Consider the following 22,740-nt stretch of genomic DNA (forward strand, 5'->3'; position numbering starts at 1 on the left):
TCATTCTGAAGCATGACCTTTGGAGGAAGGGAGCCCCAGGTGTGTGCGAGGGCCTCCAACACCAGCTGCGGGAGTGAGTGACGCCGAGGGTGGTTTTAGGGTCTGGAGTCTGCACAGCAAGCTCCAGGTCTCCAGCCACGAATCCCGCCTCCCTCCAGGGCATGAAATATAATCACCCTAATCCACGCTTAGGAGTTGGCCCTGGTGACTAGGGCTGTAAGAACACACTTGCCTTTTTACCATGTGTCTATTTCCTTATTTGTCTGGGCCTTTTTCCTCTTTGTGAAATGGACCTGAAGCTCCCTTACCAGTTTATTTTGGGTGCACTCAAAAACACGGACGTCCACTCCCTCCTCCCTGGTTTCATTCAGCAAATGGATGGAATCAAGCTGATGCCCGAGGGGGACGATTGGGCCGGGAAAAGAGGGAGTGAAGAGGAGCAAGAAGGAAGAAGGCAAGAAGATTGCTCTGCGGATAGGCATCTACTGTTTTGGAGCTTCATTTGCGTCTTTGCTTTTTGTTCTGGATCCCAGGGATATAAACTATGAATATATTATTCTTACTCGCTCCATTTTACTTCCAGTCTCCCCCACATGTTCACGTGTATTTCAGTGTGGTCCCGTCAATGTTATTTTCCCTTAATGCTCTGACTTGAATGTTCACACAGTCTCCTAGACTGGGCGTGTCTGTTCCCGTGGGTTTATTCTCTAACTGTGTCTACCTTAGTCCATATCTCCAGGGTAGATCTTCTCTCAGGGCCCCCGTTCCTTACACCAGACACACCATCGGCTCTACTTCCGTCTTGCTCACATGAGTTCCCCAAACTCACATCCCAACTGAACTGTCATCTTCTTTCCTGCCCCCTTTCTGTTGGCCAGTCTCCTAAGATTTGTATATCTGTGTAAACTACGGTCTACATAATTTCTGAAGCCAGAAACCTGAGCATCATTTTTTAACTATGAATGCTTTTGCACCCATTCCTCTGACTTCTAAGATTAAAAAATAAAAATCCAGGAGAATGAACATGTTGGAGATCTTTTTTCATCCATATGCTTTTACACCAGGATTGGGCACGAAGTGTGAGGAGACACCAAAAAACTCAGTAATCAAGGTAAATAATTGTTCAGAGTTGAGTCGACCAGATGTCCTTTCTGGATTCTAAATCCACCAAATGGCCCATTGGGCAGCGAGTCCAGAGGCCCCCAGAGCACAGGGGAGCCTAATGTTTGCCCGGGGTTGGCTGGCAGCAGCACAGCCTGGCCCCCATCCACAGCATCTTTGGCCTGAAAATCCACAGCAACTGCGTAACTGTTGAAAGTGGATTCATCTTTCAGTGTCTCCCCACTGGAGACTGTGGTTTATGCACAGAACAGCGTAACACACAGGATTAGCAATGCTGTAACACACGCACAGGCACCAAGAATTGGAGTAGGGAGCAGTTTCAGGTTTCGACTGTCCTGTCCGCCCCCTGCTTTTGCAGGTAAAGGTGGTAAAGCGAGCTGTGGCAGGAGTCGTCCAGCCAGAAACTGGAGCCTCTGGGAGCCGCAGCCCCAGGCCCGCAGCAAATGGCCCCCTGCCCTCGCCTCCGAGCCGGGACCCTGTTGCCTCGGCGATGAGCCCGGGCGCTGCCATCCACACGCCCTCCCCAGGCGCCAGCAGCGAGCAGGAGTGAGGCTCCCTGTCAGCCCCCCTGCCCTCTCCCTGCCCGGTCCTGGACCATGTCAGCCAGGTATCTAGGTCAAGAAGGCACTTCAGAAATGGAGACCAGGCTTCCCTTCTCAGGTTCGTCATTTGCCAGCTTTTGATAATAATGAGCCTCCCCCGCTTTATCCTTAGACCTCCCTCTGGTGCAGAGGGTTGCGGTAACGACGCTGCTCCTCAGTTTGTGGCGTGTTGTCGCTGGTCTGCGTAAGGCTGTCCCTCTGGGCTCTCGTTGACTGTGTCCGTTTCCTTGCTTTTATTCCTGTCCTCCATTCCCCTGCCCCTGTAGCCAACCACGCAAGGGTGCTTCGTATATATTCTCTCCTTGTTGCGTTAGGAATTGTTGCTTTGTGTGCTATGTGGTTTTGTTTTTGGATTTCAGTGACCACATACGTATGTTTTTACCTTAAATGGCTTGGTGCTCCAGATCCTTTCATATCTTTTCTCCAGTTGGCACTGGGTTCAGATTTCTCCTGTGTGTGCGTTCGGTCCATTGCTGATGCCTGCTGTGCACAAAAACTCCGTAGTGTCCGCACTTGCATGGCACTTACCTTTCCCGCTCTTCACCCGGGCTGCCTGCAGCTCGCTGCCGCCCTGCGGTGGGGAACTTTCCGAACCATCTTCTGATGGGCCTGGAGGAGGATTTCTCAGGGAAACCTACCAGAAATGGGCTCACTTGGTCATAGAGCAGTGAACTTTATCCTATCATTTCTTCTAAAGATTCAAAAGAAGTGATTGTATCCCACTTCTCTCCATTTTCTCTGCTAAGTGTTGAGAAAGTATGTTGCGTAGACTGCCCCAGCTTTTAGCCTGCCTCTGAAGCCTTGCTGTGATACCATCCAGAAAACGGAGGCAAAGGTTGGGGCTGTATTCTCTTGTGGATCGGTTTGAAGCATGAATTCCTTTACTCTGAATAATTAAGACTCATTCTGCTCCTTCTGTGTCCACGTGGAACACGATCCACGGTGCTGGGGATTGTCCCAGTGTCCCATTGTCCACGGCTTTTCTCGACCTCTGCCTGGAGGCATGGGCAGGCGGCCATCCAGCGGAGTCGCCAGCTTGAGTCGGTGCACGTTTGGCTTCTCCGTGCGTTTGGCTGCCCAGTGGCATGAGCTGGAATCGTGTGGTCAGCCCACAAAGTGGATATGGAGGACCTGAGTGCACAGAGCCTTTCAGGGTGGGCAGGTCGATACCTGGAGTGTTGAGCTGTATTAATCTTTGGAACACATGTTGAAATATTTATGAACAGACTTATCTGAAATTGACTTCAAGATAAACCAGGTGAGTGGGGTAAAGATCAGGTGACCGTGTAATTTATTGTCCAATCCTAGGCATGTTTTGAGACTGAACAAAGTGAAAGTAAAAGCCACTCAGTTGTGCCAGGCCAGAATCCTGGAGTGGGTGGCCATTCCCTTCTCCAGGGATCTTCCCAACCCAGGGATTGAACCCAAGTCTCCTGCGCTGCAGGCGGATACAAGGGGGCTAGTAATTCCATTAGGACATGAAGTTTAAACCGTGATTGTCTCCACACACCAAGACATGGCCACCCCAGGGGAAAAAGAGACTGACTTGATCTGAGTTAATCACTGCTGAAGCTGGGTGATGAGTGCCTGGGAGCTCATTATATCCTGTTTTTTTGTATGTCTGAAATTCTCCATAATAAGGCTTTGTAAAAGGAAATGTATCTATCAGACTATTGAAGCATTCAGAAGCTCCCCTGTCCAGGAAATGGCCCCTGGGTTCCTGGCGGCCCTCACCTTGGGGTAGAAGACCCAGGTCACCAGCTGCTGCTCTTCCACTGCCCCTGGGCACTGCCCCGAGGGGGCGAGGGGTGGGGCTCTGCCCGCCCTTGTTGCTCGAAGCAGTGGGAACTTGAGGGTGCTAGCTCAGCGAGGCTTGGTCTGGGGGCAGTGTGGGGGCAGGGCTGACCTTTTTCCTGCCCCCAGTGCTTTCAAGGCCTGCCCGGGTGGCAGCCAAAGCCCCACATCCGCTGCACACCGCAGTGCTGGTGGCAGGGCACCTGCAGCCTGTGCACACGCCCGTGTGATTACCACGCGCGCCCTCATGGGGACCACAGGCGTGGGCAGGAAGCAGCGTGACCGCAGTGGGTTCTAACCGACGTTCCGTCTCGCACACTGTGATCCCACGTGGCGCTCCCGTGGTGTGGCAGTTGCTGGAGCCCCAGGTGGCAGCAGGTGAACCTCTGCTGGGAACCGGCTCACAGTCTGATGTAGCCTCCCCTTGCTCTCTGTCCCCGGTTATACAGCTGGAGCCTTCTCACCCAGTTCCACAAAGTGCGGTGTTTGTTCACCCGACAGATGTTTTCAGGATCCCACCCTCTGCCACCCTCTGGGGACACAGCAGTAAAGGGGCCTCCAGGGAGCGTGCGGCGTCGTGGGGGTGACGCAGGTGCAGAGGCCGTGAACGCTGACAGGGTGCATCTGGAGAGGGCTGGGTGTTGTAGGAGGGTCGTCTGAGACCGTGTGAGGGAACGGACATCGTCAGGGAGAGGGTCCTTACGGGGACCGGAAAGCCAGTGGAGCCCCGCGGGACAGGAGCAGGAGGGTCGCTTTCTCAGACACCGCTGATGGTTGGAGAAGTGACTTGCAGATAACCGCCGCCTGGGAGTCGTTGGTAACCTTGGTGAGGGCAGTTTGGGGGTGTAGAGTAGCTCAGGAGGGAATGGAAGCAGGGGGAGTGAAGAGGCCCATTGCAGACAACTCTTTGCAGGTGCTATTCATGGTACGCGGGGCAGCTGCTCATTTACAGTGGTGGAAGTGGAACTGAGAGAGGATCGTGTTAGGGGATGCCGGGCCCACGTGCTGACTCAGTAGCGAGGGAAAGTGCATTTAATGGAACTTGTAAAGACCCTGATTGTAAGGAAGACCCCTGGAGGGCCTGGTTCCACGTGTTTGTAATCTTTCTCTTGCTATCCAAATAGTTCCGAACTTTGGGGTTTTAAACCCAAACCCTTCTGACAATCTAAATCTACAGATTCATACCCAAGAAAAACACTCCAATTATGTTGTTTAGGGAGGTTGATGGATCCTCTGACATCTGTTCCAGGAGCACCCAGGTCAAGAGGCTACACGTCACATACGTTCCCAACGCCGTCAGTCCCTGAAGGCGCTGGAAATGGCAGGGAAAATGAGAGCCATATGGCCCTACTTCTCTCTTCTTCCCGAGCGGATCGTCAGTTCCTTGAGGGTAAAGACAATGTAACGTTTTGCCTTGTTTCTTACGCTTAGTGAGCTTAGTGACCGGAGTAAGAGCAACAGACTGCCTGCCTCCCTTGGCTGCTCCCCGCGTGAGTGTGGGGAGCGGCTGGCCGTGCAGTCCTCACTGACGCCGGAGAAAGGACACCACGCTTCGGTAACTTCTTGTCAAGCCGGCAGCTCCCCTGTAACAAGTTGTTCCTTTTGGGAAATAGCCACAGCTCCTGTTATGTTTTGTGTTGGTTTCCTGTTACAGATGTAACAAATGATCACAACACAAATTTATTGTCTTACATTTTTGGAGGTTAAAATTCCTGAAATGACCAAGGTTTCACCAGGATTGCATTTCTTGTGGCGGTTCCAGAGAAGCCATTTCTTCGTCTTTTGGAGCTTCTGGAGGCCACCCGCTCTCCTTGGCTCATGGCGCCTTCCTTTGTCTTCAGAGCCTGCGGCTAGCATTTTCAAACATCTGTCTGACATCTGATTCCCTGGCTCTCTCTTTTACCTTGTAAAGAATCTGTAACCATATTGGCCCCCCGCCCCGAATGATCCAGGATAGTCTTCCATTTTAAAATCCTTAATTTTTCACATCTGTAAGGCCCTTTTCTCCATACAAGATAATATTTACATAAAGTAACTGTACCACAATAAAAAGTATATTTTTATATAAAAACAGTAACATTTGCAGCTTCCAGAGGTTAGGGTGTGGACACCTTTTAGCGACTATTATTCTGCCAGCCAAACACTTCTATAGCTATTTACACATATGTTCTCATTCAGAGGCTCAGTTGGTAAAATTATTCCTGGTTTACAGGTGAGAAAATGGAAGCTCAGAGAGGTCAGGTGATTTCCCCTTGGCTCCAAAATGCGTGACTTGAGTGCTGGAATTCTGAGTCCTAACCACCTTGTTCCATTCTGCTTGGCTGCTCGTGTTTTAATTCTCATGTCTTCCATGGATTTCAGTTAGTGATATTTGTCAGTGTTTATGTTCCTGATACCAGTATTTGGGGAAGTTGATGTGCTGACTCAATGAAATAAGGAAATGTCAAAACCTATGTAATCGTGGTTATCACAGCAAAAGATCAAAGTGAAGAAAGAATTTAATTCCAGTTTGCGTGGCGTTCCCATTTCTCATCAGCATTCATGGGTAAGGTCCAATACAGGGAATGCTTAGTGGCTTAATATTTTGTCCACTGACGTATACTTGATTTTCATGTTGCAGCATGTTACTAATATTTTGCTTGCCAGTCAGCCAGATCATGTATCATTAGGAGATCTCTGACTTTTTTAACCTTGGAACTACTATGAGGCAAGATGAGGCGGGGTTGCCATGTTCCTGCTACTACACGGGAGTCTCCCCCTTTGCCCTCTGGGCTCCCCCACACCGACCTCTCCCGTTTTGTCTCCTAGACTCCAAGCCATCAGTACAGTGGCACACGTGACACATCTTGATAGGGGTCATTCGCTGTTTCAGGGATCTTAGAGTTGATGGCCCTTCCTGCCTGTGCTTTGTGTCTGGAGGGTCCCTGGGAAATCCTTTTTAACTCACTGGTCAGTACCTCGTAGCTCTTTAGGGTCCCCTCATCTCTTTCTCTGTGGTACTCAAAGCTGTGGATGACAGGAAATCAAGGACTGAAGCATGAAGGTCTTCTCTTGCCCTGACAGTTCTCTTTCACAGGATTGATCACTTCACTGCTCTTGAGCTCTCAAAACAACCTCTTTCTATTCTTTTGGCTTCTTCCTCTTTAGAAGCCATTTCAAAGCACAGTTGTGGCCGGCAGGATCGTGTCCGCCGAGTTCCTGCCTACATCTCCTTCTGTATTGGAGGTGCGGATGAGCCGCGGATCCCCTGCTGAGAAGGGGCCAGGTCTCTAGGCCCAGGCGAGACGCCAGCCAGCACTCATCCTTGCAGATAACCCAGCTCAGCCCTGCCGTGTGGCTGCGTGGCAGGGCCCGACCAGAGCTAATGGTTTCTGTAGAGCATGTACAGCAGCGTGAGATCCGCATCCTGAGACGATACTGGGGGCTGTGGAGGGGGCTTCTGGCAGACCTCCAGGGACACGGCGGCCAGGGCTGTCAGCATGAGTAGATAGATGCAGGTCCCACAGTGCTAGGCAAATGGCATTTTTCAGAATGAGCGGTCACTCAGATGAGAGTGTCCTGTCCATTCGCCGGGTGAGTCAGATGCTGGCTGAACATGATCTCATGGTGTGTTTAAGCGTTTTCTTTCTTGTAAGTGAAAAATCTCTATCAGGCTTATGTGCATCGGGATGGACAGTGCCTTCAGAAACCCAGAAATAAACTCTTGGTCCTGCATGGGTTTTGTGCAAAAATTTCTATCTTTGTCCTTTTCTCTTTGTTAACTCTCCTTCTCTCCTCCAACTCCACCTTCTCTTTCTCTCTCTCTCTCACACACACACACCATTTTTTAAAAGTTACTTAAAAGTTGGAAATTTTATCAGTCAGGATCCCAGGACTTGGAAGAGTATGGGCTGACAATAGGGTGACTCCAAGTATAGTCCCATTTCTCTGGGAAAGTCAGCGGAGGGCACCTTTTACGTGTGAGGGTAGGCCTGCATGGCGCATGTCCTGCTCAGACAGTATCCCCCTCAGAATCGGAAGAAGTGAGGCTCGCATCTGCCGTCGCTGTGGAGGCAGTCCCCATATCTCTGGGGGTGGTAACTGCCTTTTCTGCCTAAAACCCGGATGTTACGTTCCCTTTGTCTCTTCTGAGGGAGGGGGCTCCTTGGCCCTGCTCGATGCAGTTGAGTTTATGAGGAGAAGCCTGAGCAGTCCTGCCTGTTCCACAGATGCACTGCGGCATTGCCCAGACTCCAGAAAGCCCCCTCTAACCACGGCTGTGGGTGCTGGGTCCGGAGGATGTGGGCCTGTGCTGTGTTGGGGCATGGAATGGAGGCGAGACCGCCATTGAGAGGAAAGCATGGTACTTGGCTGAGTAACTGGGCATTTCCCAGCCAGCCTTGTCTGTCTTATTGCCTAGCTTATAGATAAGCCTAATATCTAAGAATCTGAAGGAATTCTGCCTTGATCCTTTGGGTCCTGGGCCATCTTCCTCTTTGAACAGATGAGCTATCCTTTAATTAAGACATCTCCGTACTAAAAGCCAGATGTTCATCTGGAGACCACATCCACTGAGTCATGATTGGCTGCCCCTGAGTTTGGCCCAGCATGCTAGCCATGCGATGAGGGGTTATCATTTGACAGTAATGTTTCCTGGTCAGTGGCTGGGGACTTGATCATTCTCACACGGAGCCTTTCATCCTTTTTGTATTTGTCCTTGCTCAGGCCCAGGTCATCAGACTGTCATGCCCCTTCTTGCTTCCCTCCACCCAGTAATCCTTCCAGGATAGTCCTTCCAGGGCCTCTTTATGGAAGAAATGGGTTAGAGGGTCAAGGGGAACGGGACCAGTTAGCAGCATAGCTCCTGCTCCTGGCAAATGCTTTTCCCGCTCTTCTCTTGGCTGGAGCGCTGGTGTCGGGCCCCACCTGGCAGGAGCGCAGCCAGGGCTTGCCGTGGCCGTGGGCGAGTTTGCAGTCACCAGGCACATGCCCACATGCACAGCCTGCAGCTCTTGCCCTTGTTCCCACGATAGGCACTCCAGTGAGCCTGTTCTCATTTTGCCAATGAACGGGATAGATGTACTGATTGGGATTCAGCCTGTGTATTTAAAAAGTATTTACGTATGTGTTTTTCATACATCCATTGATTGTAAGGCACATACATTTCACAATTTAACAACTAAACACAATTTAACTCTAAAATCGGGATGTGTCATATACTCACATGCCCAAATTACAACTGACAGCTTTTTTCTCTTTCTTGGAGGTTCATAATGGTGCCTCTTAAAATGATGGCAGAGGGGGAGACAAATCGAGAGAGTAGCATTGACATATATACACTGCTGTGTGTAAAACAGATAACGAGCCGAAGCCTGCTGTGCAGAACAGGGAACACACCTCTGCTCTGTGGTGACCTAGAGAGGTGGGACCTTGGGGGATAGGAGAGAGGTTCTAGAGGGAGGGGACATGTGTAACCTTGTAGCTGATTCACGCTGTTGTACAGTAAAAACTGGAACAGCATTGTAAAGCAATTACACTCCACTTAAATTGATGGCATCTCAGAGTCCACAAAAATACATTACATAGGATCAGCTCATTTTTCACTTCTTTGCCCAAAGAATTTGTATATTTCCTCAAATAGGCAGATTTACTAGCAAGTCTCTGTATGTTCAAGTTGCACTAAGTGCAGCCAAGTAAAATGGCCACCTCATATTTCACATGACTGTGCTCTGCACAGAGCACTTGCATATCCACTGCTGGTTGGATTTTAGAACTATATGGGAAAGAAGGCAGGGTGCTATGCTATGCAGATATTACTGAGGAGCTTGTACAAGGCCACCCGGCTAGTGATAAAGGGAGCCTATTTCTTCTGACTCCTAATATAATTTTCTTTCTTCCAGACCAGTCAGCCTAGAATCCAGAAACAGCAAAAATACATGGGTATCTCTTCCTTGCTTAGAGTACAGAATGGAAGTCACTACTGAGAGAATCTTTATAGTAGGCAACAACTGGGAATCTAAACACCCACAGAAGAAGATAGCCAAGCACAGTATATTATTACTGTAGAATGCAGAGGCATTGAAAATGACACGTATGTGGACTGTTACTGATACAAAGAGAATGTATATTTAAAAGAGGGAAGTGTGGATATCTGGGCAGAGAGGCTTCTAATCGGAATGCATGTCTCATTGCTTTGATTCTGCTGCCGACCGTTGACCTCTTCCAGCAAGCAGGGGCAGGCAGGGCCTGGAGGAGTCATAAAGGCTGAACTCCTGAGCAGATGCTAAGACAGAGAAGTTATGGAAGAGGAGACAAGAGACCCACCTGGAAGATGGAACCAAGACACTTGACATACAAGTAGTAGGGGCACTCAAAGGAGAAAAAGGTAAAGGAAGGGGGTATCAGTGAGGACAGGCTAGAAGTAGGTTAAAATGTAATAGCAAACAGTCCATACGGTCAGTAGTTTAACTCAACAAGTTTATTTCCCCCCATGATGCAGTAGCCAGTATAGGTATGGGAGGAGGGGGTTTTGCTTGTTGTTATTCATGAACAAAAGGTGACAGAGGCTTTGAATCATGAACTATTAATAGCACTTAACGTTGGCTTGGAAGTGCATATATCACTTCTCCTATTTTATTCACCAAAGCAAATCACAATCCCACTGTTAACTTCAGAGGGAGGCACATATGTTCCTACCATACAGCCGGAAGGAGGAAAGCTAGAAATATTTGGTAAACGGCATTCCTGACCTACCATGAAGGGAAAAAACTTAAGATACATCTAAGAGTATCCTAGTAATATTGCTTAACTCTTAGGATGGAAAGAAAAATCTTTCAAGCTTTCAGGCCAAAGGAACATACCATTTACAAAGGAAAAAGAACCACACTGGCATCAGATTTTCTATTTGCAACTCCAGGAAGCTAAAAAATGATAGAATTTTATCTGCAGACCACTGAGGAAGAAAGGAAGGCAACTCAAGAATCGTATACCCAGGCGAACGTTTATCTAACATGGTTCAGTTCAGTTCAGTTGCCCAGTCATGTCTGACTCTTTGCGACCCCATGGACTGCAGCACGCCAGGCCTCCCTGTCCATCACCAACTCTCAGAGCTTACTCAAACTCATGTCCATCAAGTCAGTGATGCCATCCAACCGTCTCATCCTTTGTTGTCCCCTTCTCCTGCCTTCAATCTTTCCCAGCATCAGGGTCTTTTCCCGTGAGTCAGTTCTTCACATCAGGTGGCCAAAGTATTGGAGTTTCAGCTTTAACATCAGTCCATCCAGTGAACATTCAGGACTGATTTCCTTTAGGATTGACTGGTTTGATCTCCTTGCAGTCCAAAGGACTCTCAAGAGTCTTCTCCAACACCACAGTTCAGAAGCATCAATTCTTCGGCACTCAGCTTTCTCTATAGTTCAACTCTCTCATCCATATGTGACTACTGGAAAAACCATAGTTTTGACTAGACAGACCTTTGTTGGCAAAGTAATGTCTCTGCTTTTTAATATGCTGTCTAGGTTGGTCATAGCTTTTCTTCCAAGGACCAAGTGTCTTTTAATTTCATGGCTGCAGTCACCATCTGCAGTGATTTTGGAGCCCAAAAAAAGTCTGTCACTGTTTCCATTGTTTCCCCATCTATTTGTCATGAAGTGATGAGACTGGATACCATGATCTTAGTTTTTTGAATGTTAAATTTTAAGCCAGCTTTTTCACTCTCCTCTTTCACTTTGATCAAGAGGCTCTTTAGTTCTTCTCTTTCTGCCATAAGGGTGATGTCATCTGCATATCTGAGGTTATTGATCTTTCTCCCAGCAGTCCTGATTCCAGCTTGTGCTTCATCCAGCCTGGCATTTCACATGATATACTCTGCATATAAGTTGAATAAGCAGGGTGACAGTATACAGCCTTGACATACTCCTTTTCCAATTTGGAACCAGTCTGTTGTTCCATGTCCAGTTTTAACTGTTGCTTCTTGACCTACGTACAGATTTCTCAGGAGACAGGTCAGGTGGTCTGGTATTCCCATCTCTTTCAGAATTTTCCATGGTTTGTTGTGATCTATACAGTCAGGTACTGGAAATCTTAGCCATAGCAATTAAGCAAGAAAAGAAATAAAACACATCCAGTCTCAGAAAGGAAAAAGCAAATTATCAAATGACACTTTTTCCAGCATTATATTATGAAAATTTTAAACATACAGAAAATTTGAAAAGTTTAGCTTATATATCGTACTTTTTGATGCATTTTGTTTTAATGTAGACATTAGTACACCTCCCTCTAAATGCTTCATTCGCCCGTCATTAACTACAGTTCAGTATTTGCCTACAGTTTTTTCTGGTTGAGGTGAAATGTACATCAGTGAAATCTCCTATCTTCAGCGTACGTTCACAGAATTCTGACAGATACACGTGTGTGTGTAACCTAAGCCCTCCCTGTGACATCCCCGTGACACAGTATTTTCATCACCCCAAAAGCTTCTCTGAACCTTTTTCAATTAATCTCTGCCCCAACTGCTACCCACTAGAGACATCCACTGTTCTGATTTTTTCCACCGTAGATTAGCTTTCCCTGTTCTAGAACTTTGTATAATTCCTATTACAGGGGCTCTTTCACGCACTTCACTCAGCATGTTTTTAATAATCATCTGTGTTCCATGTATCAGTAGTTTATGCTGCTTATTGCTGAGTAGTGTTCTAATTGCATTCCATGATTATATCACAGTTTATCCATTCTATTGATGATCAATTGGATTTTTTCAGAGATTTCTTACTAAGAATAAAGCTTTGATGAATATTCTGATACATATTCATATAGACATATGTTTTTGTTTCTTTTGGATAAATATTTAGACAGTAATTCTTGTGTTAGGAGGGCTCCTGTGATAAAGAATCTACCTGCCAACGCAGACGATGCAAGAGACACTTGTTCGATCCCTGGTTCAGGAAGATCCCCTGGAGTAGGAAGTGGCAACCCACGCCAGTATTCATGCCAGGAAAATTCCATGGACAGAGGAGACTGGTGGGCTACAGTCCGTGGGGCCACAAAGAGTAGGATGTGATTAAGCAACTGCGCACAACAACCTCTTGGGTTAGGCTAAGTGTGTGTTTTGTCTTACAAAGAACTACCAGACCTTTTCCCAAAATGACTGTGTCTTCTTATGCTCCCTCCAAGAATATGAGAGTTCCAGTTGTTCCATATCCTCACCAGCATTTGTTGTTGTCAGTCTTTTAAACTTGAACATTTGACTTTCTAATAAAGAAATGTATTTGAGTTCTCCAGAGAAACCAAACCAATGGGATAGATATATATATATTTCTGTTCCTCTGCCTTTTTATTCTCTGCAGGTCTTCCACAAATTGAATGATTCCAGCCCATACTGGGAAGGGCAATCTGCTTTACTCACTCTTCGAACTCAAATGTTAATCTCATTCAGAAACTCCCAGATATAATGTGTAACCAAATATCTGTGCACCCCATGACCCAGTAAACACAAAATTAACCAACACAACAGATAGGTTAAGTACATACACAGACAGACGCATTGGGTATTAAATTGATTTTAAGTATCTATCCTTGGGGCTGTCTCCTGATACTTGCTATGAGAATTCTGTTGACTCCTGGGACAGTAGGTGAGCCCCAGACTCTAGAACAAGAGGCTGAGTCCAGAAGAGGTGTGTCGAAAGAGGCAACAGTCAGAACTGGTGGGCCTTTCCCTAGTTCAGGATGTTCTGCAGGAGAGAATGGCCCAGACATCAACCACTGATAAACTGTGCATTGGTTTCCAGTTGTTTCTTTGATGGAGGGAGAGAGAGAGAGACAGTCAGTGTGTGTTAAGAATGTGATACTTACTCATATGCTCTTGGGGACACATTTCTTCGGTATAGAAAAATAAGTCATCCAGCATTACCCTTTGGCCTTTCATTGTAATAAATCCCATTTAGTAGAATTCATGTAGTCAAGTCTCACTTAACAGGTATTAGGCACCACAAGAATGTGAGAGGGAGAAATCGGCCAGGACACCAGGCCCTGGCTGGTAGGGACAGAGTGGGGGGTGCTCCCTGCGCCCCTCCGTGGGAGGAATTCCTTCAGCCCCCACCAGGGTGGAGGGCCTGTCTGGCGTGGCTTCCTTTTCCCTGGCTGCTGCTTCTGCGTCTTCTCCCTTTAGGTGATCCCAGAGACAGGCAGAACTGGGGCAGGGCTAAAATAGCGCATCAGCTTAGAGGGAGGGTCCGGAAGGGAACTGGGGCAACGTGAGAGCAAGCGTTCTGCCTGCCCAAGAAATCAGGTCTTAAAGGAGAAGGTTGCAGTTTTGGAAAATGAGAAAAGCTTTCCTTTGTATTGCAAGATAAATGCTGTAGAGGCACGAGGGAGTTGTGACTTGAGCTGGTTTTCCCCATCTTTCCTCACTTGCTCTGCCGGTCAGATGGAAGCAGCTGGGTCAAGTCCAAGGGGCCCAGTTAACCCTGTCCCAGAAGACGCTGGACGTGTATGACCACGTGTGTGTTCCTGGGTCCCTCTTGGTTCTCTGCCAGGGAGCTCACTGACACCACCTCCCTTTAACCCAGGATAGCAGGGGGACAGCCCCGTACCAGGTGCAGGCTTGTCCTGTCCCAGGAGCTCTGATCTTCAGTCCAGCGAGGATTCCCCCCACTCAGGCCAGACGCTTGTCGAACGACAGGAAGCAGCTGGGCTCTGGCCTTCACCTCTCTGTGTAACCCTGGGCTTATCTGATGGCAAGAGGAAGAAGGAAGACGGGGTCTCCGTTAGGATCTTCCTCTTGACTGGGGGGTGGAAGGGTCCTGTAACAGTGTTCATTCGGTGGAGCCCCCCAGCACAGGCCTGGGGCGGAGATGAGTCCCCTGCAGTGCTCTGTCCTGTGCCCCTGCCTCTGCCACAGCCTGGGGGGGCAGACAGGCTCGGGAGCCGCTGGCAGATGTGGCCGGCCAGCCTGAGCTAGCGGCGCCTCCTCCCTCCGGCAGACGAAGACACTATGCAGGCAGGGCCCTCCGAAGAGAGATTAGACAGGGGAAGGCAGCGGGCGCATGCTGTCTGCTCACCCCGCTTCCAGGGCTCGCTGGGCAGAGTCCTCAAGAGTCCCACCTGGAGCTTGCTTCCTCGTGAAGTACAAGAGAGCATCTCTTTCCCGAATTTCCTGAGTGCTGATGAGGTTGTATGAAGCTGACGGAAATCATGTCAGTTGCATGACTTCAGGGACCACTGTTTGATCTTTGCTTGCTGGGCTGATTTTAGTTCAGTTGGGACTTTTTTTTCAAAGTGGTATCAAAATTTCATAGATTTTTTTTTTTAACCATCAGATGGCTCATAGAGATCATAGTGCAGGGGACAGGAGTTCATTCCCTGGTCAGGGAACTAAGACCCCACGTGCCGCAGCGGATCTAAGCCCAACTTCGGGGCAACTAGAGAAGCCCTTGCAGCAACGGAAACCCAGGGCAGTCAATAAAGATAAAAGAGGCATTTTAAAATCAGCCATTTCACGTGAAAAAGATCACAGTACTTGTCATCGTAGGGCTGTTGGTGCTGAGCCGTGACTGGACAGCTCCAAGCAGCGCCTGGGGCAGCAGAGCGCCGGTGTCCGTCCTGATCATGCGGACCTTTTGGGACGGGAGCTGGGGTCACTAGTCCCCCCACCCCCAGGCTGTCCGTATTTTACCTTTTGCTCTTCACTTTCCATTTAAAAGGTAGTTTGCAAACTCAGCATCTTACAACCAATGGTACAGGCTCAGTGCCAAGAGGAAAGCAGAACTCGGTCCTTCCGTATTAATAGAACCCCCAGGGGAAAATAAAGTTATCTCTTGGTACAGTTTGTGGGATTATCCAGGACCATGGTTGCTTCAGGGGGCATTGCTGGGACGATGTGGAAGCCTTGAGGTGAATGTTTGAGGATACCTTGTGTGTGTGTGTGTGTGTGTGTGTGTGTGTGTGTGTTTGTAGCGTTTCACATCCCTTTTGCCATGTGACCCTCCTGCACTGGTTGGCCTGTCCCACGGTCCCAGGAACACAGCGCTTGCTGGGAGGCGAGACTCCCTGGCTGTTGGGTTCCAGCCCTGGCCCTCTGGCTGCGTTACCTTGGGCAGGTGACCTACCCTGGTGTCCTCTTCTGCAAAATTGAGTTAACGTTAATGCTGACCCGCCTCATATTCCCAGCAAATGAGAAGACCTGTAAAGCTGCCCAGATCAGCGAAAATGCGGTTGATGATCACCTGCATGAGTGGGTGCCTTAGAGGTTAGGGACCTGGTGGGTACAGTTCCCTGTCGGCTGTACAGGAAGCGCCATTCACAGTGCTCCAGAGTCCTGTGCTCTGAAGAGAGGGGCCCAGCAGAGATGGCCATGGTCAGCCCCAGCACACTTCTGCATGACCTGCGGCCAAGGTGCCCCGCTGGTCCGTCTCCCCCATCCCTCACCGCCCCCGCCGCCCCTTCCCTGTTACGGCCAAGGTGCCCCGCTGGTCTGTCTCCCCCATCCCTCACCGCCCCCACCCCTCCCCCGTTACGGCCAAGGTGCCCCGCTGGTCCGTCTCCCCATCCCTCACCGCCCCCCCTTCCCCGTTACGCACTGCCTGACTTGCTGATGGTGTACCTTTGTTCAGCGTCATTTTAGCCTGCTTTCAGATTTCATATTTGATCCTCCAAAGGGAAGTAGATGTCTCTCTTTTTCAGATGAGGAACTGAGGTCCAGGGAGAGTAGATAACTTGCCAAGGTCTTGAAGCTGGAAAACCCGGGTCATCTTGGCCTTCCCCACTCACATGACAACATACCCTGAGGTTTTTTGTTTTTTTAGCCTTACACACACACACACAAACGTAGAGGTAGGTGATGGAAGTGGTACTGACCCTGCTTTCATTAGAATATAGGTCTCTCCTACTATAGTGGTGCTTCCTCCAAGACCTAGTATTTCCCAGCCCACCTCTTTTTGAAAACCCTGTTCTGAGGTGTGTTTCCCAACACCACCAAGCAATTAACTTAATTCTGAGGGTATCTACCTGGAGATGGCATCCAATCCCACAGGCTCAGCCCCCCAGGATGGCCCCCACTTCCAAGGCCAGTCACAAGCCCAGGTTGTCACCTCCGCTTCTGTCCAGCTGCCTGTTAATTGGAGGTTCCCATGCCCCCTTCCTCTCCCAGACCTCAGAAACATTTCACTCACTAGACCAATGGTTTATTTTGCCAAGATGTAACTCAGGAACAGCCCAGGGAGAGAGGTGCACAGGGTCAGGTCGGGGGAAGGAACGCAGAGCCACACTGGCTCCAGGCACACCGCTCTCCTCAGACCTCCAGCCAGAGAGCTCTCAGACCCTCTCCTTGGGGGTTTAATGGGGACTTCATCACATAGGCATGATCGATTAAATCCCTGGTGACTGGTCCAGCCTCTAGGTCAGGGGTGGGGCTGGAAGTTCCAGTCTTCTAATCACATGGTTGGTTCTCTTGGCAACTGGACCCCATCCTTAGGTTATCATCTAGGGACTTTCCAAAAGTCACCTTATGTACATAGACTGTGGTGTAGTTCAAAGGGGGTGGTTATGAATAAACAGCCCTTTAACTCTTTCACCTTTGGTTCTGGAGCTGTTTCAGGAAGTGATGACAAAAGACCAGATGCTGTTGGCCTTTCGTTAGTGGATTCCAAGGGTTTTAGTTTAGGTCTATGCCAGAAACAGGACAAAGGCCAAACGTATACTTCTGATTAGAAATCACAGTATCACACCCACAGTCAACTCTTTCTTCTCCAATGGCGAGGACTTTAGGTTGGGAGCTAAGAAATCTGATTCTGGTCTCAGCTCAGCCCCTCAGTTGTTTGGCTGTTGGCCTCCCAGGGTCTCTTTCTTTATCTGTACGATGAGAGGATCGGCCTAAACCTGTGAATCTCAGCTTGTTTTTTCCTAGGACATAAATGTCCAGTGACGTTTCCTCCTAGACCTTTCTTGCAGGGTGTCCCTTTTTCGCAGCATCGTAGCTGTAACTTGACCCTTCTCCTGTGCTCAGGGAATCACGGTGGGGTGCAAAGGTTTGAATGATGCCATTGTAACAACCATGACTGTTCTAAGTAGTCAGAGATGTGAGTAATGTACAAGGTGAAGGGCTTTTCTTTAGTGAGAAGTCACTTTACCACCTCCCAGTGGCCACATCAGGACGTGGTATCTGAGGACCTGTCAGGTCCATCCTGGGCTCCCCTCAGCCCTGCGCCCTCAGCCTGCAGGCAGGGTCCTAACTTGGCCAGTTGAAAGTGAAAGCATCTTGTAGTCACTTTAAGTGTTGCAGAACTTTGGTCTTTTGAGTGAGAAAGAAGGGTGAACAACTGCTCTCTCAGTGGCTGGTCATTCTGTGGAATGTTATTGAGTACGAGTATTGGTGAATTTGTAGGACACAGGCCTGAGGCAGATTCAGGGAGACAGAAGGACGAGGTTAGAAGAGCATTCTCACTGTGCCAGACTCACCTGTGCTGGGACGCGGGGTGGACCCTCCCCTCTCATGTTTCTTTTCTGTGTTCTGGTTTTGTCTTTGATGGATTCACAACCACCCAGAGATCAGAAAATACAGCCCTTTCTCAGAGCTCAGCCAGATCCTTGAGATGGCAGCACTTCCAGGACCAGCGCACACAGACGCTGAGTGTCTCTGAGGAAAGGGGCTGGGGGGGTGGGGTCGGTGCCGCAGAGTCTGAGGTCCGCTTTGCCCGGAGCAGGCCGGACTGTGGGTGTTCTGTCTGGTTCTGGAGCTCAGAGCCCTGTCCCTGAAGAGAGGTGGGTTCGGAGAAGACTTCATGCCACGGGTTTGTGCCCTGCCCGGGAGCCGGCCCGCTTCCTGTCTCAGCACCGCCAGCTGTCCAGGTCAGGTGCTGCCCCGCAGAGTGAGTGAGCCCCCTCGGGAAGGACGCTGGGGAAGCTGTGAGCTCCTCTCTGCCTTGAACCCTCTCCTCATGGTAGATACTGCTCCTGCGTCCAGTGAAACTGTGTGTGGACATTTAGGCTGAAAATCAACAGAAGGGTCAAATCTTCACAACAGTGTTTAGACGTCCTGTATTTGACCTGGAAACTCCAGACTGGGAAAGTAGGGATTATGGTTGCATAAGGGAGACACTGTGGTGTTTAAAATTTGATGTGGACAAATAAATAGATGACTTTTCGGTCTTTTTAGTAGAATGAAAGTGAAGTAATCTATTTGAAAACAGTAGGGTTTTTTTTTTTTTTTTGCTCCACTGTGCAGCCTGTGGGATCTTAGTTCCCTGACCAGGGATCAAACCTGGGAAAGCAGAGTCCTAACCACTGGACCACCAGGGAATTTCCCATTTGTTTTGTTTTTAAGTATTTTTTATTTGGCTGCACCAAGTCTTCATTGAGGCATGTGGGATCTTTATTTTCAGCATGCAAGATCTAGTTCCCAGACCCAGAGATGGAATCCAGGCCCCCTGCATTGGGAGCACAAGAGTCTTAGCCGCCGGAGCATCAGGGAGGGAGTTCCCCCTTTGAAAAGTAATTTTAATAAAAGTAAAATGGGGAAAATTGGAAAGATTTGTATTTATCTGTAAAAATCTGTACTCATCTGTAAAAATCGGTCAGAAGATAATTTATAAAAAAGCGATCAATGCATAATGGAGTTCAGCTCAAAAGGTTCTCCGACAAAATATCCAGCGCTGATACAGTTTGATGAAACTCCCCAGGTGTGTGATGAGTAAACTTCCTGGAGAATAAAACAGCAGGGTCAGTCGCCTGCGGTTGTGAAACAGCTGTCACTCTTGGAAGCATGTGGCCAAGGCATGTGCGGCATTCGGGAGTGCTGTGCAGGGCCACCCCGCTGCACGCACACTCTCCAAGGACAGCTGCGGGGGCCGCGGGAGGGAAGGTGCTCTTGCTGAGGGGCGGAGGTGCCCACACCTGTAGGGGTTCCTTCCCCAGGTGATCCAGCTAAGTGGTTTGAGGGCCGGAGGCTGAAGGATGTTAGCTCTTTGTTATTCAAAGACAGTCTGTTCAGTCACCTTGATTCGCTCAATGACTCCCTGTCCCCACTGCCCACTAGACCCCCTTGGGAAAGGATCTGAATGCAAAGAAAACTCAAGTCGGGTGCCAGAGATGGCTGATAGGCTTCGGCAAGGGGCATGACAAGGGTGTTCCCTTTAGTTCAGTTGCTCAGTCGTGTCCAACTCTTTGCAACCCCATGAGCCGCAGCACGCCAGGCCTCCCTGTCCATCACCAACTCCCGGAGCCCACCCAAATCCATGTCCATCGAGTCGGTGATGCCATCCAACCATCTCATCCTCTGTCGTCCCCTTCTCCTCCCACCTTCAATCTTTCCCAGCATCAGGGTCTTTTTAAATGAGTCAGCTCTTCGCATGAGGTGGCCAAAGTATTGGATTTTCAGCTTCAGCATCAGTCCTTCCAACGAACACCCAGGACTGATCTCCTGATGGACTGGTTGGATCTCCTTGCAGTCCAAGCGACTCTCAAGAGTCTTCTCCAACACCACAGTTCAAAAAGCATTGATTCTTCAGCGCTCAGCTTTCTTTATGGTCTGACTCTCACATCCATACATGACCACTGGAAAAACCATAGCCTTGACTAGACAGACCTTTGTCGGCAAAGTAATGTCTCTGCTAAGGGTGAGCCTCCGTGAAAAAAGTGGGAGTTGGAGGCTATAACAAAGAAACGAAATGCTGGTTGCCTTAATGCAGAAGTCAGTTTGGGATGTATCTAGACTGTCATTCTCTGTGTTGATTCTAAGCCCACATGGCCAGAGTCACACAAGAGTTTGCACCTTTATTATGGATATGCTTGATTTGGGGAAACAAAACATTTCATTCTGTTCTCTCCTTTCAGGTTTCAAGTGCCCCATTTGCTCCAAGTCCGTGGCTTCTGATGAGATGGAAATGCACTTTATAATGTGTCTGAGCAAACCTCGTCTCTCCTACAACGGTGAGGGCTTGGCTGGGGCAGGAGGCGGGGGTGGCTTCTGGGCAGCTTCTGCACCCTGCCTCCGAGCGGGAAGGGCAAGGGGAGCGGGGCAGGGCGGGAGTCCCTCAGGAGGCTAGTGCGCCCCGTCCTTCCTGCTACCCGCTTAGCTCCTCTAGCGTCTGGTCGGGAGACAGGCCTTGGTCACACACAGCTGACAGCTGAGGGTCTGCGGGAGCACCAGCTCTCTGTGGTGAAGGGGAGTCCCGGCCAAGCTTTGCACAACCGGCTTAAGCCTGACTGTCCAGGGCAGAACAGATGTGATGTGTGGACACCTTTGGGGACTAAGAACTGACCCGCCACCTTGGGGCTGAGCATGAGTACATCGGGGGACTCCATGAAACCCCAGTCCCCCGCCACGACACCCCGTGGACAAAGTGAAAGTGAACACCTGCCTAGCGTGCTGTGCAAAGACGTGCGTGCGTGCTCGGTCGCTTCAGTCATGTCCCACTCTTCGGGACCCCACAGACTGTAGCCCACCAGGCTCTGTCCACGGGCTGCCGTTTCCTCGGGATCAAGCCCCAGTACCTTGCTTTGGCACGGGTGTGCCGTGTTGCCCTCGGTGTCCTCCTGGCCTCACTCAGCCACACTCAGACTGAATCCCCTCAGAGGGAGCAGAGGTTAGCCAGCCAGCCGGAGGCCTGGCTGTGACTGTTCTTGGTCTGTTCCCATTTTCTGCCTCCTTTAGTTGAAAAGCCTTCCCTGGTGGCTCAGGCAGACGGTAAAGTACCCATCTGCGATGTGGCAGACATGGGTTCGATCCCTGGGTTGGGAACATCCCCTGGAGAAGGGGGAACAGTATTCTTTCCTGGAGAATTCTATGGACAGAGGAATCTGGTGGGCTACCGCCCATGGGGTTGCAAAGAGTTAGACACGATGGAGTGACTTTCACTTGGGAGCTTCCCTGGTGGCTCAGATGGTAAAGAATCTGCCTGCAATGTGGGAGACCCGGGTTCGATCCCTGCGTTGGGAAGAGGAGGAGGAAATGGCAACCCACTCCAGGATTTTTGCCTGGAGAATCCCATGGACAGTGGAGCCCGATGGGCTACAGTCCATGGAGTCACAAAGAGTCAGACACGGTTGAGTGACTGACGTACACACAGTTGAAAAGCCATCTCTTTGGGGGCAGGGGAGGGGAGGGTGTGCTTGAGAGAATGGGTGTGTGAATGTGAACAGGAGGCCCTCTTCTGTAAAAGCCAGGCCTTAATCACCCAAGGCAAAGAGCAGCATGTTGCTTCTGGTGCCATCAGTGGAATTTGTCTTAAGGCGAAGAAGGTGCCTCGCCCCACTGCCGCACGGTTAGCACAGGCGGGCTTTGTCTAAGGACACCTAAACCTTCCAGGTATGAGGAAGGCATTTGCCACTGGGGTCTGTATATGGAGTGCGAGTCTCCAGGGCTGCTCTGGGGCCTGTTCTGAGATACACACAGGCCTTTTGGGGCCTTAAGCCAAAATCCCAATTCGGACCTCTAGGCTGTATTTTACTGATGACTTCTTATCATCCTACTCTGTCTTTTCTACCAAAAAAGGAAAAAAAGAAGAGATTTAAGGCATTTGTGAGGTATAAAACTCTCAGTCTTTCTGGGAAGGGGATGATCTGAGACTTTCTTAGTGGGTATGTGCTGTTTTCTTATGAAGATTGACTGAAATTCCTGGTCACTCCGGGGAGATTCCCCATCTACACACACACACACCCCCTTTCTGTAGATGCTAGCACCAATTGGGGAAATTTTTAGGAAATGGATAGCAGTTATATAAGGTGAAATTAATCACCAAAGAGTGGGGGGAAAAGAAACCTCCTAAATGAGGCTGATAGAAAGTAGTATTTTTCTTATTATGAGGGTTGGCCTGAGCCGTGGGTTGGAAGGCCTCCAGTAGCCACCTGCCAGATTTTTTTTTTTTTAAGGCCAGTTTAGGAAGGGCAAGACTAGTTTAACTGGTTCACCCAGTGCTCAGGAGAACCGTGAAGACTAGGAGCTGGTGCTCCCGCACGGGCACCGGGCCCGTGAGTCGGGGTGACGTGGTGATGCAATGGGGGTGCACCCCAGAGCACAGGCTCTCCTGTCTTCACTTCTCCTCTGCGGGCAGCTCTGAACCCAGAATGGATACCTCAGGGGTGAGAATGGAGTCGGGGGACCCATTTGCTTGGATACATGTGGCCAGCTTGACAGGGTCTTGTAATTTCTCTCCCTTTTCAGTGTCTCTCTGTGGTTCTGAGACTGGGGCAACTTGCATCCTCAAGAACATGCACTCAGGTTTTGACCTTCATGTTGGTCAGCTAGTAGAGT

The 22,740-nt window shown here is 49.5% G+C and overlaps 1 protein-coding gene and 1 long non-coding RNA gene across 7 annotated transcripts in view; both read left to right on the top strand.

Annotated features, from left to right (window-relative positions):
* ZNRF1 (zinc and ring finger 1) overlaps nucleotides 1–22,740 on the top strand; it is an 86,329-nt gene that overhangs the window by 55,223 nt on the left and 8,366 nt on the right. For all 6 annotated transcript variants that reach the window (XM_055553514.1, XM_055553513.1, XM_055553511.1 and 3 more), the window contains exon 2: nucleotides 20,322–20,417. In XM_055553514.1, the coding sequence (XP_055409489.1) occupies nucleotides 20,322–20,417 (96 nt within the window). The remainder of the gene's footprint in view (nucleotides 1–20,321; nucleotides 20,418–22,740) is intronic.
* LOC129632082 (uncharacterized) lies at nucleotides 4,353–13,031 on the top strand. The gene is made up of 3 exons (XR_008704300.1): nucleotides 4,353–4,908; nucleotides 5,221–9,882; nucleotides 12,366–13,031. It is a non-coding gene; the product is annotated as an uncharacterized LOC129632082 (long non-coding RNA).

The sequence above is a fragment of the Bubalus kerabau genome, chromosome 17, assembly GCF_029407905.1.
Source record: "Bubalus kerabau isolate K-KA32 ecotype Philippines breed swamp buffalo chromosome 17, PCC_UOA_SB_1v2, whole genome shotgun sequence".
Taxonomy (NCBI): domain Eukaryota; kingdom Metazoa; phylum Chordata; class Mammalia; order Artiodactyla; family Bovidae; genus Bubalus; species Bubalus kerabau.